At 34.8% G+C, this 18,944-nt stretch overlaps 1 protein-coding gene across 2 annotated transcripts; it reads left to right on the forward strand.

Moving 5' to 3' along the window:
• Positions 1-1,446: 1,446 nt before the first annotated feature.
• Positions 1,447-18,143, forward strand: LOC125837579 (peptide chain release factor PrfB1, chloroplastic). 2 transcript variants are annotated; one of them, XM_049516673.1, is made up of 7 exons: positions 1,447-1,768; positions 2,067-2,138; positions 4,616-4,836; positions 5,384-5,587; positions 11,060-11,275; positions 17,094-17,280; positions 17,835-18,143. In XM_049516673.1, exons 1-7 carry the CDS (start codon positions 1,555-1,557, stop codon positions 18,137-18,139), a joined length of 1,419 nt encoding a protein of 472 aa, XP_049372630.1. In that variant the 5' UTR covers positions 1,447-1,554; the 3' UTR covers positions 18,140-18,143. The 2 variants fall into 2 exon arrangements, with proteins under 2 accessions (XP_049372630.1, XP_049372631.1); XM_049516674.1 differs by having other exon boundaries at positions 1,467-1,768; positions 2,076-2,138.
• Positions 18,144-18,944: the final 801 nt, after the last annotated feature.

Consider the following 18,944-nt stretch of genomic DNA (forward strand, 5'->3'; position numbering starts at 1 on the left):
CAGAGTTTTGTTTATTAGGTGGATTTGGGACGTGTTTATTAATTGGGTCGGGTTTAATTAATAATGAGTGGGTTTATAAATTATATTAATAAATTAAATTATAACCAATAGTTGAGTGCCACGTATTTAAAAAAATATTTAAGTAGTTTAAATTTAAAATCGTTAAATACGTGGTCAATTTTGTACCAAAGGGGGATGACAAGGGTATTTTGGAGCCAATAGGTGGATGGAGGGTAATTTTTTACCATTTTCAATACTTTGAGGATATTTTAGGCCCTTTTCCGTATTTTAAAAATAACATAAAAAGTACTAAAAATTATAATAATTAATAATTTAAAATACTGAAAATATTATAAATTTTGATTGAGTCTTAAAAGTCTATTAGTGCACATAGATTAAGACAATGAAAATAACATATATTATTTAAATTATAAATCACAATAATTAATAATTTAATAATTATAAAAAAAATTAATTGACAATTCCATTTGTATGGTATAAAAGTTACATCTCTCCCATTATATGATTTACTTTTCTTTTTACACTTTGTTTGGATCATTGTTACCCATTGTATTGTATTGTATCGTTACTATATTTATAATGTTTGTTTTGATTGTTATTTAAAATGTGTTGTATTGTATTGTTAAATTCCATTGTTATGTAACAATGAAAACCCCCATTTTATGGAACAACCAATTTGGTGTGTTTCCATTGTTACTTAATTTCTTTTTCCAATTATATCTTTACATAATATTTCATAATATTATTTTACCCTTTATCTTATACTCCCTCTGTCCACAATTAATTGTCATGATTTTCTTTTTTAGAGTCAAACAATAAGAACTTTGACCAACATTTTACGATGTATATTTTCATCATATAGATATGCAAAAAATTGCAACTTATAGTACTTTTCGTATAGTTTTTGAATATCTAATTTTTTTTTTAAAAATATCGAATTAACCTAATCTAATTTAACTTTAAAAATTAGTCAAATTGACTTTCGAAAAGCGCAACATGACAAATAAAAGTGGACAGATGGAGTATTATTTAATTCTAGTCAAACCTCCTACCATAGAATAATTAAGGATATTTTAGTAAATTTATAAATTACAATACAATACGATACAATCAAACCAAACAATAAAAATGTTATTAAACAACAAACAATACAATCTAGTCAAATATTGTATCAACCATACAATACAGTACAATACAATACAATACAATACATTATGAAACAATGAGTAACAATGATTCAAACAAAGTGTTAGTCAATTTAAAACAAAATCACAGATTTCTATATTTAGTAATAATTTAATTTTAAAATGTCTATTTTATTATTATGAAATGATAACTTATTTTAGACCATAAAATTTCAAAAGTTTATTTTTATTTTATAAATTTTGTATTAATTTAAAGTAACAGATATAAATTGAGACGAGAGAGGAGAGAGCTGGTGGTTTGGGAGTTATGGATTAGTCGACAAATTGTTCCATACACTTTATCTCTTTTCAAGGCAGAGACAGGTGGAGACAGCTTCTTTCTCCAGCCATGGAGATTGTGGTTCAAAGTTCAGTTGGTCAATATTCGAAACCCTTCTACAGCTTAGCTAGAAACCGAATAATGGCAGCATCAGTTCCAATTACAAGAGTTAAAGCAATGGATAGGAGAAGAGAGGGAATTTCACAACTCACTTCTCATTCTTTTTTTCCTGCTATTAGGAGAATAAGAGCAATGCATAGGAGCATCACTTCTTCTCCAACGGGTATCTACTTTTTTGTTCCTGCAACTCCCTCGTCTTAGAGATTTTGTTACTTTACCTTTATCGATTGTAAACTATATGTAACTTTAATTTTCAAAATTCCACTAACGATGAGTTTATGTACTTCTTAAAATTGGTGTAAATTGGGACGGAAGGAGTAATTCTGAGTTTTGAATTATTAATTGTCACCTAGCTTCTCAGAAATATAGTAGTTTGGGCCTTTAATTTGCTACTATTTGTATTTATCAGAAAAAAATAATAATTGTGCTTACTATGTGGTGTTCCATTAATTCCATTGAAGGTGATACAGTTTCTTTTGCAACACCTGAGGTGGGAGTTAGCAATACTGAAACACGTGAATGGGCGATGCAAGGTAAATTTATACAATGCCAAAATGATGTTATTTCAGCCTTAAAGAAATAGTATGATGAACGCTTGAGATTTTCTTTTAATAATTTTGATAAGAAATTTTGGTTATATTGGATCGTTGTACTCATTAACGTCCGAGGTGCATTCTGAACTTCCTTTTCGCTTTCTTGCATTTTGTATTATGTTTTATTTTGGATAATGGTGGTCTCTGGGCAACTTGTATACACCTCGACTAATTCCACGTGACACCTGCATTTTGTCTTATGTGTCTTGTCTGGATTTTGATAGAACTTTTAAGTTGAGACATAATGTTTGGACCATGGAAACAAAACAATGTGTTATGGTGAAGTATCTATGCTTAGCTGCATCTAGATTTTTACTTCAGTAGTATTTACATGTATGTTCTTCATTTGTAGTGGTTGTGTGGCCATGCTTTTGTAACTTTGTGACAATATGTCCTAGAAGAACTGCACACCTGACACCTTAATAGCAAGGCATTATGTATTTACCCATACTGTGCTGTTAAACTCTTGTTACTGAACTTGACAAGGGGCTATAAGACTGTAAATGTGTTTCTCCATCCTACCATTCCACATCAACACCTTTTAGAAGGTTGCACATTCAGAAGTCTTTGTTTCAACAACTAGTTGAATATTCTATGGAGTATGAGGGGAACTGTAAGCCCATGAAACCTGTACCGACAGATCAACTTTAAGGAAATGAAAAGTTCTATTGTCAACTTTGTAATAAATTTTGCGTTTCTTTTAGATTATAAGTACCAATATTTTGGTGGAGTGATACCTAAATTTTTTGCAAGTGCAATATTACCGTGCAACCATTGCCATAAACCCAGGCAGCCTTCATAGGAAAAAAAGGAATTGCCAACTATTTGAAAGAAATGGAATGAGTGGGACCTTAAGAAAATAACATGAAGGTGGTGGCTCAGGGGGTGTTGAAGCTAAGATGCTAGGGCTCCTTATAACAGAGAAGTTGTCAAACATTAATGTTATAAAGGTTGTTTTTGTTCTTCAGGAGAAGGGGTCATGATTGATGAGGATGGCAAAACATATCATCAATCATAAAATATGGGTAACTCATGGGTATCCACCAATTACACTCTCCTTAAAGTTTGTAACGATGTAGAAACCTATAAAAGTACACTTATTAAGGGTGTGTTTGGTATGAAGAAAAAATATTTTTGAAAAATAATTTCAAATTTTCTAATTTTGATTGACTTAAATGTTTTGGAAATATTTAAGTGGCTTATTTTTCTCTAATTTAAGAAAAATGATTTCCGTACATAAAGTAGGGGGGAAAATTCAGAACTTTTTTTTAAATCACGAAATAATTTTTCAGAACTTCCCTTAAACCTCACCACTTAAAACTGGTCCGGGATCCGACTTCCGACCCCGACTCGAGACCCAAAGATTGACCTCCCAACCTCAATTCAGGACCACTAATTTTCCAAAAAAATATATTCTAGAAAAAAATGAAAAAATATTTTCCTTCATACCAAATACACACTAAAAGGAGAAAGAGAATAAGAGAAAAATCTTGTAATTTGAAAGTATTTATTTCTTTACATAATAAGAAGCAAAGTCGAGTCGGATATTCTATCAATTTTCACCTAACTAATTTTGACCAACCCATATCCGACTCTACCCACCCATTTGCCACCTCTAGTTGAATGTTTGTAGTTTGGCATATGTGTGTACCTTACTTTTTATATTGTAGTTCATTTTGTTAATTCCAAGTGAGCCATCTATTTATTTTTTGCTAGTAAGGAGTTATACGAATAGTTTATTCATTTAATTTTTTTTTTAATTAATAAAATTGAACTTTTTGTTACCTTTCTCAGAAAACAAAATATTTCCAAGGGATTTTTTCATAGGTGAAACCATGTGCTTCAACAAAGTGTACACTTCAAACAATGACGTGCAAAGTAATCCAAACGAAAAGCAATTGGTTCTTTGAATCTCAACTCCGAGGAGTTGGATTATATAGACATTATTGTATATTGGATGTTGAAATAATTTATTTTGATTATAATTTGATTATTGTATCACTAAATTTATCTATGTTTTTGTATTTTTTGAACTTTTAATATTTGTGCACTTGTCTTCCTTGTGAGATTACGCTTTGTTTGTTGTTGTTGTACGCTTGTCTTCAAAGAAGCATGCACTTCACTTCTTGCTTTTCGCTTCAAACTGCATGGACCTTATCACTTAATTGCGCTTTTCAATTTTAAAAGACTGCTTCTGAAATCACGTGTAGGGAAGGGACTCTTTTTAGTCATCTTTGAATGAAATTCACTTTTCTAGAAATCGAAATTCAAAGTTGTGGATGGCAAGTAGCTTCTACAGTCACAATTTTCTGGGTAGCACTTAATCTTTGTGCAATCTTCTGCTGAACTTTTCATGTTTTATGGAGTATTTGGCTCCTTATGTGTTGGAGTGTTTGTACTGTTTTATATGGCCACAGATTTCTATACTTTAAGGAAGGATGTAGAAACTGTCTTAGAGCGTGTTCAGGAGATCAGAGCTGCTGCTGGTCTAAAGCAATTACAGGAGGATCTTGCTGCTTTAGAAGCAGCAGCTGCTGATAGCTCTCTCTGGGATGATCGTGCTAAAGCTCAGGAAACACTTCAGGCTTTGACTGATTGCAAAGACAAATTAAAGCTTCTCCGTGACTTCAAGACACAGGTACCTATACTTTCCTTCAAAGAGAGATGGAGAGCAGAAAACACTTGTACTATGTTGTTTCCTTGTTAATATCAAAACTCATTTTTCCATTTTTGCTGAAACATCTTTGTACTATAATAGTCTTGCACTGGAGGTCCTATTGTATCTTGTGAGGCGTATGTCACCTTTAACTTTGATTTGTCTTTGCAGTAAATGGTTAATGGTTCAAGGACATTTAAGAATCCAGTGGTTACTAATCTTATTCTTCTGGAGAATCTCCTTCATTTCCCCTAAATACCTCCTTCTGTCCATAGTTTGGAATATTGATTAAAAACTAAAGAGGAAGATAATAGAGTGGACAGATGTCCATTTGAAAGATTAAAAAAAAAACATTTTTTCCCCTTTGATGTGCAATTAAAAAATTTGCAAAGCTTTTCTGTTTGGGGCACTTCTAGAATTTTCTTCTAGTCCTTGAAAACATCTCAGGTATCTCACCACGTATTTAGATATTTATTCATAAATCAGTGTCAGTACGACAGTGACAATTCAGTAATTCACACTTCCACAGGCTGATGATGCAGAAACGATTGTTAAGCTCACTGAGGAGATGGACTCAATTGATTCAGTGTTTCTTCAAGAGGCCTCTGGTATCATAAAGGAATTGAACAAGGCACTGGATCGTTTTGAGTTGACTCAACTTCTTTCAGGCCCCTATGATAAAGAAGGTGCAGTGATTACTATCACAGCTGGTGCGGGCGGCACTGATGCACAGGTAATGCTGGATCTGTAGCAAGGGGCAAGGTCTATTGATTTTTTTTCTTGATAACCTCGGTGCTTGGGTCAGTTTTCGCGCATCTCGACTAATTCAACGGGATATGTGCCGCCAAATACTAGGTAATCTGTCCACCAATGCTAAGGCTAGTGTTGCTTAATTGAGTGAAAACCAGGAAAAGAACAAAAGAAAACTTATGAATATGAAGGAATAAACTAGTAAAAGGGAACGAAGAACTAGAAAGAAGAGAGCTTATGAATAGGAGCGGAAAAGTATGTTCTATTTCACTGCAATTAAAACTTACATTTATAATATAACATTAACTTCAAATACCTAAATATCAGCACAAAATCTGCTGAAAATAACAAACTCCTAACGACTAGGAAAAGAAGTTATCTCAAGAAAACTAATTTACTGCAGTAAATAAATAAAGCTGCAGTCCTAAAACATACCATCTAACACTCCTTGCTTTAGGATCTGCACATTCCTAGTTTCTTTCTGAAAAACTCAAACTTGTCGAGGGGAAGGAGCTTGGTGAAAATGTCAGCAACCTGCTTATCACTTTTGCAGTAAAGAAGCTTCACTTCTCCATCTTTCTGCACGTCTCTCGAGAAAAATAACTTAACCTTGAAATGTGTTATGTATCTTTAGGGAATGATCGATTCACAGGCGATATATAAATTCAACTCGTTAAAGGGAGGCTGAAACCTTAGAGTTCATTAAAAGAGAACTCCGATCTCTTCAACTCTTCAAAAGGAGACTGAAACCTTAGAGTTCAATGGAAGAGAGAACTCTAATCTCTTGCGTTTTGTTGAAATATGATTTCTGATTTATTCCTCAAAAGCCTCTTTAAATAGGAGTCTTATTACATCAATAGGAAGTCTAATTCTTATGAAAGTAGGAGACCTAAATCCTATTCCTGTTACGACCCAAGGTAGACCCTAGGTGTAACATGGCGTATAAGACCTCGAGAGGCCCCATACAAACCACTTAGCATACATCGTACAAGATAATAGAAATCAAAGATTTAAAAGACACTGTCAAAACATACAATTTTGTAAAACAAGCGGAAGTTTAACAATGTTTCAAAGCCATCTAGTACAAAAGAGTAATTGGGACATAACCCGTACATCAAGATCAAAACTAAAACGTAAAGACAGTATGAAATAAAGGCTTGGTCCTCGGAACATGAGGACTCACCAATCTTTAACTTCTACTAAGAGATCCTTAGCAACGGAGGTGCGAATCTGGAGCGTCGGACCCTACATTTGGGGATAATGTAGGCAAGAGTATGCGTTAGTACAAATATGTACCAAGTATGATAGCAATGCATAGAGTATAAATCATGATAAAGGGACATTTTGTGATATGCAATGACCAAGCTAAAACACGATAATAAAGAGTTAGAAAACATACGTCATAAAACATGGTCAATGCAAGTAGACATCATCTTAAAACACATGTGAGATACTTCTTGAAGTAACCTTGATTCATTAATGTGGGAGGATTACCTATAACCGACATGTAAAACCATGTGAGTTATTAACATGGAATCCGGTGTCTACCCCACACCGATAAGAGGTGTTCTCACTTGCCAAGGTAAGAACCATGAACTTTCTAGCTTACGTGGATCCACTAGCTAATGTCTATCTAGACAACCTATGATGGCGCATAGTTTATGGGACACGGGTAATCGCCACTTGTCCACTCGGTACTAAGTATACCTCCCACGGAATATTCATTAGTCTTATTCATCTTTTCTTTAAGGGACTTGGGTAATCACCTCTTGTCCTTATCTCATGTGACATGGGTAATCGCCTCTTGTCTTTTGTTAGAGGGCATGGGTAATCGCCACTTGCCTCATCATTAGAATAACTCCTTAACTTTGATTCATTTTAGGTGAGAAGACCTTTCAACCTTAGAATCCTTTATGATAAAATCCTTTCACAACAATCAACAACAACAACAACAACAACATATATGCTTTACTCTCAAAGCAACTTACATGAGATGGACATCTCTACTTACGCCAATTTTCTTTGTTTGAGGTTGATAGACCTTATATGCTTTGGAAATAGTACTATAGCCTATAAAGATGCCAGGAACTGCGTTCTTATCAAGTTTATATCTTTTAACCTGGGCACATAACAGAAACACAAGCAGCCAAAAATCCTAAAAAATTGCAATGAGGGTTTATGACCATACCATACTTTATATGGTGTTTTATCCTCTACTGCTCTAGAAGGAAGTTTGTTTTGCAAAAAAAATAAAATAGCAGTGCTAGTGGCCTCTGCCTAGAACATTTTTGGTAGATATTTCTCATATATCATGCACCTAGTCATCTCTATTATACTTTGGTTTTTCCTCTCACTGACTCCATTTTGTTGTGGACTATAAGACAGTTAGTTGATGTTCTATACCAGCTTTGTCACAAAATATTTTTAACTACTCTGAAGTGTACTCTTTCCCATTATCATAATTCAGACCTTAAAGTCTAAATTGTGTAGCACTTTGATTTTCCACCTTTGCTTTAAAATTCCAAAACACATCAGCTACTTCTGACTTGAATTTTAAGAAAAAAAATCCAAGTCAATCCTATTAGATGATCAAAAATACAATGTAGTTGTTAAGAAGTCTCACATCAGTAGAGGAATGGGAAATTGATCTCCTTATATGAACTTGGACAAACCTTCCCTCATGAGCTAGTTTTTGGGGTTGAGTTAGGCGCATGTGTCATATCTTTACAGTAGTAAAGACTACCATTCAATGATGGTGTTCTGTGAGGTCCACGCATATCTGTATGTATGAATGGGCTGAAGCTTTCTTGATGGTCTCCAAGTTGTTTTTGGAAAGGGGTACCTGTTCATCTTGCCAAGTAAACAAGCTTATCACTGATTTTGTATTCTTGGTAGATCATTCACAAGTTTCTTTCTTTGCATGAACATCATACCTTGATGATGAAAATGACCCATTCTTATATGCCAAACTTCTGTAGAGTTGTCTGACATAATAAAAGCTATCTGATCTTCTTCCAAAGGTTCTTGCCCTCCATTTTGACCTTGAATACTTCATGACCTGATGGATCTTCTATCACACAAGCCTTTTTTTTTAAAGAACATGTTGAATGCTTTCTCCATTAGGCATTGATTGACCAACACTGATCAGGTTCCGATCAAGGTCTTGGACATACAAAATATCTATGATAAACTTAGATCTAGAGCAACTTGTAATGGCTATGGTGGCAACACTCAGCATTGTAAATTTTAACTTTCTTTGTCTCCGTGTTCCTTAACTCTTTGAACAACTTTTTATCAGATGTCATGTGGTTAGAACAATCATTATCAGTTAACCAACTTTGACTTGAATCAAGGCATGTGAAACTGGTTGCAAAAAAAGAGTTGATCTTCTTCTTTTTAATCAACGACTTGAGCTTCAACTTCAGGCTGCTGAATTTTGGCTTTGCATATTACAACTTCATGACCCTGTGAATTGCAGTTGTTGCATTTTGCATCAGGTCTCCTCCAACATAAAGGAGGGTAGTTAGCCTCTTGCTTTTAGTAAAATTCTCACTATTTTGTCCTTGTATCTTCTTGTTCTGCTTCTTCTAGTTTCTTCCATCTTCTTAATGTTTGACTAGTAGGGCTCCTTCAACAACTCCTTCCGGTCTCATTATACGGCGTTGCTCTTGTGCTTGAAAAGCACTTAAGAGCTCTGCTAATATAATTTTGGACAAGTCCTTAGTATTTTCTAAGGTTGTAACAGTAGCCTCAAATCTTTTAGGTACCGTTAGAAGGACTTTCTCAACGATCCTTGAATCGTTAAAAATGGAACCCAACAATCTGACACGATTTGCTATGTTAAGAAGTTGATCAGAATACTCCTTTATGGTTTCACTTCCTTTCATCCTTTGCAACTCAAACTCATGTACCAAATTTAGCACTTGCATTCCACGAATCCTTTCATCTCCTTCATACTCAGTCTTGAGATAATCCCATACCTCTTTTGCTGACTTCAGGGACATGATACGAAAAAAACGGTGGATGAAACTGCAGTTTGCAACATGCCTTTTCCTTTGATTTCATGATTTTCTCTCTCCTTGTGATGTTTGATTTGCACCATCGTGGGATTGTTTGGTAAGGGAACAATCTCTTAATCATCTTCTACAGCCTCCCAGGGATCCAAAGCTTCTAGCTATGTCTGCATTCTAACGGCCCAGATTTGATAACTTTCTCCATTGAAAGCTGGTGGTGCCATTGAAAAAAAACTTGTTTCTCCGTCCATGGAATGCAGTGAAACAGATTAATGAATACACATAGGTCCCTCAAGAATAAAATGCTCTAATACCAACTGTTGTTTAATTGAGTGAAAACTAGAATAAGAACAATTGAAGACTTATGAATATGAGGAATAAAGATAGTAAAAAGGAATGAAGAACTAGAAAGAACAGAGCTTATGAATAGTTGTGGAAAAGTACGATTTATTTCACTGCAATTAAGACTTACATTATAATAAAACATTTATTTCAAAAAATAAAACATTAACTTCAAATACCTAAATATTAGCACAAAATCTGCTGAAAATAAACGAACTCCTAAAGACTAGGAGAAAAAATTATCTCAAGAAAACTAATTTACTGTAGTAAATAATTAAAGTTGTAGTCCTAAAACATAGCAACTAACAGATAGGACAGATGGGAAGAAATTAGCTAATGGTTTCTATCTTTGTTGGGATTTGTATCTGAGACCTCATGGTTCTCAATTCACTTCATTGACCACTAGGCCATACCCTTGGATACTAGGTCTATTGATTTTAGGACATGGAAGTGTGAATGTTTGTGCATATGAACCCGGATGATTAAAAATTTCATACTCGTTCACATTTTTCATGAACTTCATCATGGGTGTTCACCTGAGGCGGTGAGATAGTTTTCGATACATTCTGCCAAGTGTCAGTGTTATTTCATATAAGCTGATCATGATAATGCTGTAATGAATTTTATAGAGCCAGAAAAGTTTTAGGTGCCTTGCTACAGTGTAGAATTTCATTCTTTGCTGTGATCATTAACTATCATTGTCCATACAGATCTCAACTCAGTATGTCTATTTCTATTTAAAAGCCTTTTTATATGATCGAACAGATGATTTAAATGTTTTTGAGCTTACAGTTTGCTCATGACGAAGATCTCAAATAAAACATGATATGACATATTATTTTTTATTATTCATCTCTTCAAAAAGAATCGAACAAAAAAAAAGATATGATGTGGAGTAGACATGATTGAAGCTCTCTAACAATTTGTATATTTTGCTTTGAAACCTTATCTTGCTTTTTCTTCATTACAGGTTTGGTCCATCTATTCTCTACTAGTCCTGTTTCATCAGAAAGTTTTCAAGTCTTCAAAAACTTGCAAAATCAGTGTCACAATTTTCATTACCTCTTTTACATAGAATATTTTGATTAATTCCAGTGCAGGATTGGGCTGACATGCTTCTCAGGATGTATGTGAGATGGGCAGAAAAGCAGCGCTATAAAACGAAAGTTGTTGAGAAGTCTGTGGGAGAAGAAGCTGGGATCAAGTCAGCCACTGTTGAAATTGATGGACGGTATGCATATGGCTACCTGTCTGGGGAGAAAGGAACCCACAGGATTGTTCGACAGTCTCCCTTCAACTCTAAAGGCCTTCGTCAGGTTATATATCTTTATGTGATAACACTCTTTTGGGCCTCCTTATATTCTGTATTTTCTAGATACTCACGCATATATGAAAGACTTCGTATGAGTTTGAGTGGGCTACTTCATACCAAAAGTCCCTAAGCATGATAATTATACCGTGTGAGCTTGCTTACATTGTCAGTCCCAAGTCGGAATAAAGGGTGAGAACTAGCGTAAAAAGCCAGTTCATGATGAATTCTCACAATAGTATCATTGGGACATACTCATCAAGGAACACATTACATCGCCACCTGGATGTGATGAAAAATAAGCTAGTGATTCTGTCAAATTACCAATTGGATGTGACGGAGTATGAACTGCGGTTCCTGCATCAGTGGTGGCCTGGTGGGTACGAGTAAAGAGGTTAGTACTGCCGCATCAACACCTTGATGTAGTACAACATAGGAAAGGGTCCCATGTCATGGACAAATCTAGGTAAAGAAGCTAGTATACATCCTGGATATGGTAAAAATAGGGAAGGGTTCCCGCATGATCAACTGATGAGGGTAGGAAAGCTAGTCCAAGAGAGTTGAACTTGAGTAGATAGCTGGAACATAGGCTTTTTGATTGGAAAGTCGATGGAATTAGTAGATACCTTAAAAAGGAGGAAAGCTATATTGCATAACTACATGAAACTAAATGGTCGGGGCAAAAGGTTAGAGAGATGGCAACTGTGAGAAATATAGGAAAAGAATATTATTGAATTGTTGTTGTGTCTACATTATTACATTGAGACCCTATTTATAGACCCTAGAATACAATCCTTTACCAAGTAGGATACTATTTAGTATTCCTATATCTATTTCTATTCCTATTCCTATTCTAATAGGATTGTATAAACATATTCCTATTCTAACACTCCCCCTCAAGCTAGTGCATACAATTCATGTACCTAGCTTGTTACAAATGTAATTAACATGAGGACCGATGAGGGGCTTGGTGAGATATCTGCAAGTTGATCACTCGACTTCACAAAATTGACAGTCAATCTCAATGTGTTTGTCTTCTCATTAAATACTGGATTTGATGCATAATGTCAGTCAATCTCAATGTGCTTAATCTTCTCATGAAATACTGAATTTGATGCATAATGCCGATAAAATAGAGTGATAAAATTACAGCGTTGAACTTCCCAAACCTAACTTGCAAAGACTGTTTCAGACCATAGAGTGACTCACATAATCGACATACAAGGCTACTAAACTCCCCCTGAGCAACAAAGTGCTCAAAATCTAGTATAAAGTACATGGATCATGTTGGAATCAATAGATTAGTCGATATTAAACAAGTCACCGAAAAATTGGCCGAAACATGCTCATATGCCGGAGTATTAGATTTGATGGCTAAAAGTAGTCACAATCTAAGAAATAAAATTATATGGGTAGGGTCGGAAAGATGTCACGACCCAACTAGAAAATAAAAATTATATAGGATAGTTCAAATTGATGGAACAACCCCATTGAAAAAGAGAAATAATATGGGTAGGGTCGGAATGATGGCACGACCCTACTGAACAAGAAAAAATTATACGGGTAGGGTTGGAATGATGGCACAACCCTATGCAAATCAGATTTGAGGAGTCACCGGAAAGACGAATGGAACTATGCAAATCAAATCTGAGGAGTCACTGAAAAGACACATGGTACTATGCAACTCAGATATGAGAAAATAGTTCAGAAAAAATCCACGGTACTACGCAAATTAAATATGAGAAGTAGTCCGTAGAGATGCACAGTGCTACACAAATAAGATATGCAAACAAAGGTAGTCACCGGGAGGATGGCATGGTGCTACACAAATTAAATATGAAAAAATAGTCACCGGAATGATGGCACGGTGCTACACAAATTAAATATGAAAAGTACTCACCGGAATGATGCACGGTGACCCTACTTTTGCTAACATAATCGTTGACCGGACGGGCTGCATATATGGATAATAGCCGCCCGCCGGCAGCGGAAGCTCTTTGATTTTCTACCAAGATCGTAGAGGCACTGATACCATGTGAGAAATATGGAAAAAGAATATTATTGAATTGTTGTTGTGTCTACATTATTACATTGAGACCCTATTTATAGACCTTAGAATACAATCATTTACCAAGTAGGATACTATTTAGTATTCCTATATCTATTTCTATTCCTATTCCTATTCTAATAGGATTGTATAAACCTATTCCTATTTTAACAGCAACATAAGCGATAAATTATGGTATTGTGGGATAGAGAAAAATAGTAATGCGGTGGGAGCTATTGTAGAACAAGAACTTAAGGATTAAGGTTGTTTGGATACTATTATTTCATCAAGTCTTGCATGCGTAAATGAGAACACTTAATGTCATTAGTGCCTACGCTCTGCCAATAGGATTAGATGCAGAAGCTAAACCTAATTTTTTGTCAAGATATGGATACCTTGGTTCAAGTGAATCCAAGCAACATATAAGGTAAAGACTGACAGTTCTGAACATGTAGAATTGTCCATGGGGGATATGGTTATGGTACTAGGGGTGATGAAAGAAAGGATACTCGTGAGTTCACCCTAGCTTATGGTTTAGTTGTAGCAAACATATTTTAAAAAGGGATATTCTCGCCTGATAACATTAAATAGTAGGGTAATCATAGTCAAATAAACTTTATCCATTCTAAAAGACGTGATAGAACCATATGTCCGGGGGTTGGAATTGAAGACTGCTAACCAATTAGCGTTTCAAGAAAAAACTTTAGGAGGAGGGAACATTGACTTATAGGGGGACACTGACATCTAGTGGAAATCCAATTGTAGTAAGAAAGTAGAAAATGATGTGTTAGGCAAGTCTAAAGATAGGACTTCAACCACAAGAATCCTAGTGTTAGTATAAGGAGATACTAAGAGTTATTAGAGCTAAAGAAAGTGTTATAGGAAGTTATCAGATGAAAAAGAGGAAGAAGTTGTTGAATATTATAAGAGAGCTAAGAGGAAAGTTAAGCTTAAGAATATTATTAGTAAAAATCTAGGGAAAAACTAGATGGATTGTACCAAATGTTAAGGTCACAAGAATGAGAGAATGACATGTTTAAACTATCATGGTTAAGAGAGAAGAAGCGTAAAGACTTAAACAAGTGTACATAATGAGATCAATGGAGAGATGCTATTTTGATCAATTGTTCAACTCGAACAACGATTATCACATTTTGGATCTCTATATATTTGTACACAATATAAGCTTTAGCCACTCATAGAATTAGGCCATAGAGGTATAAAATGCATTGAAAAATATGAGAACTGGAAAAGTCTGGTCCAATGGTGTCTCTATAGAAATTTGTGAGTTGCTCGGAAAAGTTGGTGTAGGATTACTAACCAAGCATTTTTAATGTTGTACTAGGAAGTGATAGAGTAACTTGATTTATATTTTATAAGAATAGAGGAGATATTTGAAGTTGTATGAACTATCGTGACATTGAATTTATGAGTCATATGAACTTTGTAAAGGATTGACAGAGCGGCATATTGACACCACATGTTAGGTCTAGGGAGGGTTGTGTATACGAAGCCTTACCCCTACTTAGTATACTCTTTCCTGATTTTCATAAGGGGTTTTCAAAGTATTCAACTTATTAAGTATGGTAAGAAGAAAGTATGGACAATTTCTAGTTCTCATTAATTTTATCCTACATAATGTTGGTGTGGGATGCATTTAAATGGAGAATTGTGGTCAGTTAGGATTTATATAGCCGACCTTAACTTATTTGGGATTAAGGCGTAGTAGTTGTTGGTTGTTTTATACTTAATTGTAGCACCAGGTGAGCTATTTACTATTTAGAAGCAACGTGGCCCAACAGTCCAAGCTTATTTCTCTTGTGCTCCCATTGTTGTTTGCAACATGTTTGAGTAGTTTCTCTTTCCTAAAATTTAAGTAACAATTTGCCAAGTGGATACGTTCTGAGGTAACTTCAAAGGGTTGATTTATTTTCCTTCCATGAGTTTGTTGTGAAACAAGGGAAAAGGTAGTTCTCCATATCTGATATCTTCCCAGAACTCTGACTACTTGTCTTGAATATCATTTGATAGTTATTGCAGAGAAAAGGGAAGATAGTGATCTTTTTTTTCTATTTAATATTGGATTATTAATTCAGTCAAAAGTGTAACCAAAGAAAAAATTCTAGATCCTAATAGCATTTCTATGAAAGACACCGACAATATTTGAATAAGCATTTAAACATATTTAAGAAGTACCAGTCTGTGACTGTTTTCTGATTAGATAGTACTCCCTCTTTATCATTTTATATGATGGTATATGATCAAAGTATGGAATTTAAGATGTTAATGTGACATATATATTATATTAATGACAGTGAAATAAAAATATCAAAGTAATGGTTGAAAGGCATTGATATGGAAAACATTACATCAAAGTTTATAAGTTGAGTAATTTAATAAATTTGAATTATTAAAAGTTATACGATAATAGAATGATGCCAAACAATTGGGAAGTACCCAAATTAAAAAAAGAAGAAAATGGTCATGTAAATAGAATTGGAAGGAGTATATCTAGAGTAAACTCTCTGCATAATCTTGAGAGACATTGCTGCAAATGAAACTTGGGAAGCTATCTCTGATGGGAGAAAATGGTTATGCTTGCTTCTTTATGGTACAAGTTACCTGATTGTATAATAAGAAGGAATTTGTGTACATACACTTGAAAAAATTCAGAGTATGACAAAAGAAAAAGTAATCTAGGGAGAAAATGGGTTTGCTTGCTTCTTTATGGTCTAACAAGCAAAGAACATTGATGGGGATATTGGGAGGGAAAAAGGCGATCTCTGATACATCTAGAGGGGGAGCAAAGATTTTGTTTGCCTCTTTATGGTCCAAAGAGCAAGAGCTTGTATGGGTTTATTGTGTTGATTGATCTAAAGTGCAAAATAGAAAGTATTGGTGGTTGATCGATTTGTTTCACGAGTATTTCCAGTTTCTATTCTTTTATTTTCTTTGGGCATAATCTCCCTGTAATTGCTGTAGCCTAATGGCCATTCCATGGGGACTTTGGAGATTTTCCCCCTTCCCCTCGCTTGTCTGGTGAGGGTTCATTGCTGAATGTGGCAAGTTGTGTAGAATGTCTTGTCTTTAGCTTAAATGGTCACATAATGATGCACATTTTTTCCTGATGTAGTTCAATAAATGAGCTTTGATTTTATTCAAAATATGCTCATTTTGATTTTAAAAAATACCCCGTCCTCCCATTTTGTAAATTAGATTTCTTGAAAGTGTGAAAGTTGCATCAAATGGTTTTATTGGTGAGTGGTGCCAAATATGTTTACAGTTTTTTTTTCTTTATAACGCTTTTCTTCGCTAAAGCTCATGCTTTAATTGCGCTTGTGCTTAAAACTTAAACAGATTTTGGCACTTTTGTGCATTCCGCTTTTGAAAACTCTCTTTTCAGTTTGTCCCGAAAATAATTTTGCCTCTCTATTTTTAGAAACAAGTTAACTTTTAAAAGTTCATTCTAACCTAAAAAACTAAACCTGCTTTTAGAGTGCAGACACCTTAGCAGTTTGACGCCTACACTAAAGTGCCAATTAAGCCAGATGAAGCGCACAAGCTGGTTTTCATCAAGTTCCAAGGTTTAAGCGTGCTTTAAACGAGCCTTTAAGAACACTAGTGAAAAATGAGCAATGTATCATTGTTTCATTAACCACTTTATTCTGATACCGTGCATCTTAGTATGATATATCTGTTTTTCTATCTTCATAGCAAAAGAATCTTGTCATTTTCATACATAGACAATACATAAATTTTTGAAGTGGCCACTGTGCAGACAAGCTTCACTGGCATTGAAGTTATGCCTCTTCTTCCTGAAGACTCAACAAATGTTGAAATTCCCGAAGAAGCCTTGGATATCAGCTTTACAAGAGCAGGTGGAAAGGGAGGTCAAAATGTTAACAAGGTTGAGACTGCAGTTCGCATCACTCATATTCCCACTGGTGTAGCCGTTCGCTGTACAGGTTCTTCTTTGAAACCTTTTTTTCTTTATTATATTATGTGCACATCTGTAGCGAAGAAGTTTGTTCCGGCTTTGAGATGGAGCGGCCTTTTTGGGTCTAGTGGATAAGTGTTTGATCTTTCTGAATTCTGACATAGATTGACATATGGACTCACAGAGATTAGAGTTGTAAAGTTGTTATAAGCCCAATAAACTATCATATTTGCTCTTAGCTCGTTATGTTTTTGTTCACTTCCCATCCTTTGCTCTTCTTTCTCTTGTTAGATTTTGAACTATGGTTAAAGCATTAATTTTCTTGTCTGAAATTCTTGCCATCAAGTATTTCCTGATGTACTACTATTAATCGCAAAATCTATTATAATATTCTAGCTGCTACTGACGTAGACATGGAGTCTTAGTGGAAGAACAATACAAACAAACACGATCAAATGTGTACGGAATAGACCAAAAATCATCTTCTTTTTTTCCCTAGATGTATAGCTTATACTACAGGGCTAAGGTGTGGCTTATTTGGAATTGATGTGTGATACTAATAATATAGCTTCACAATTGCAGAGGAGAGGTCACAGCTAGCAAATAAGATTAAAGCTCTAAGCAGATTGAAGGCAAAATTATTGGTGATTGCAGAGGAACAAAGGGCATCTGAAATAAAGCAAATAAGAGGAGACACGGTGAAGGCGGAATGGGGCCAGCAAATAAGAAACTATGTCTTCCATCCTTACAAGCTAGTAAAAGATGTAAGGACTGCTTATGAAACTTCTGATATCACTTCTGTGATGGATGGTGAGTTAGATCCTTTTATCAAAGCCTACCTTAAGCACAAGTACAGTTTGGCAGCAAACCCTAGTGGACTCACTTGATTATTTGTATTCTAAAATTATGTAAATGAATCACTACAACATCTTTAATGTTGTTTTTACCTTGTATTTGAGATTTGTTTGTGTCTAAATTATCATAAATGAAGAGATTTTGATCCCATGTTTCAATATTGTGTTTTTAGTTAATAGTATACAAGTGAACCTATGGAAAATGTGGGACTAGTGTCAAAACTTGACATTCTCATTCCTAGGTATTTGAGGTTATGTTCAGAGACACTACCACAAAAGCGGTATGCCCACAACCAACAAAAGGTGACTCTTGTCAAATTTTATACTTCAAATATAAACTTGTCTATTTTTTCAGACTTGCAAAATTGTCAGCCTTAATGATACCTATACAGTATATAATATTGATTTAGTATCAATTATGTGAAATTAGTTGGGGTATATAGTTTAATCATTTTGTGTGGTATGAATGTAAAGGGGTATATGTTTGTAATTATTTTGCTTTTATGGAGTATTTAGTTTCCCTAAAAAAAATCAGCTGATCCACATGAGTAAAAAGACAAGAAGAAGAATGGAAAAAACAATAATTAAAAATCGGGAAGAATTTCAAAAGAACCATTGAGTGAAAGGCGAGAGAGAGCTAATATTTTAATCAATAATGGTGTTGTACTCATTGGGGAAAGAAGATACCTGCCTCTATCTCAATAGCTTTCAAAACAGAGTGATTTGATTAGCTTGCATCGAAAGATCGTCTAAAGCTAGCCCTTGCTATCAGTCCAACCAAGGGCACCCCTTCCTAGTCCGCTTAGTCGGTTGAAGGACAAAAGTGACTTTTTGAAAG

The sequence above is a fragment of the Solanum verrucosum genome, unplaced genomic scaffold (assembly GCF_900185275.1).
Source record: "Solanum verrucosum unplaced genomic scaffold, falcon-dt-bn FXZP01000263.1, whole genome shotgun sequence".
NCBI classification, from domain to species: domain Eukaryota; kingdom Viridiplantae; phylum Streptophyta; class Magnoliopsida; order Solanales; family Solanaceae; genus Solanum; species Solanum verrucosum.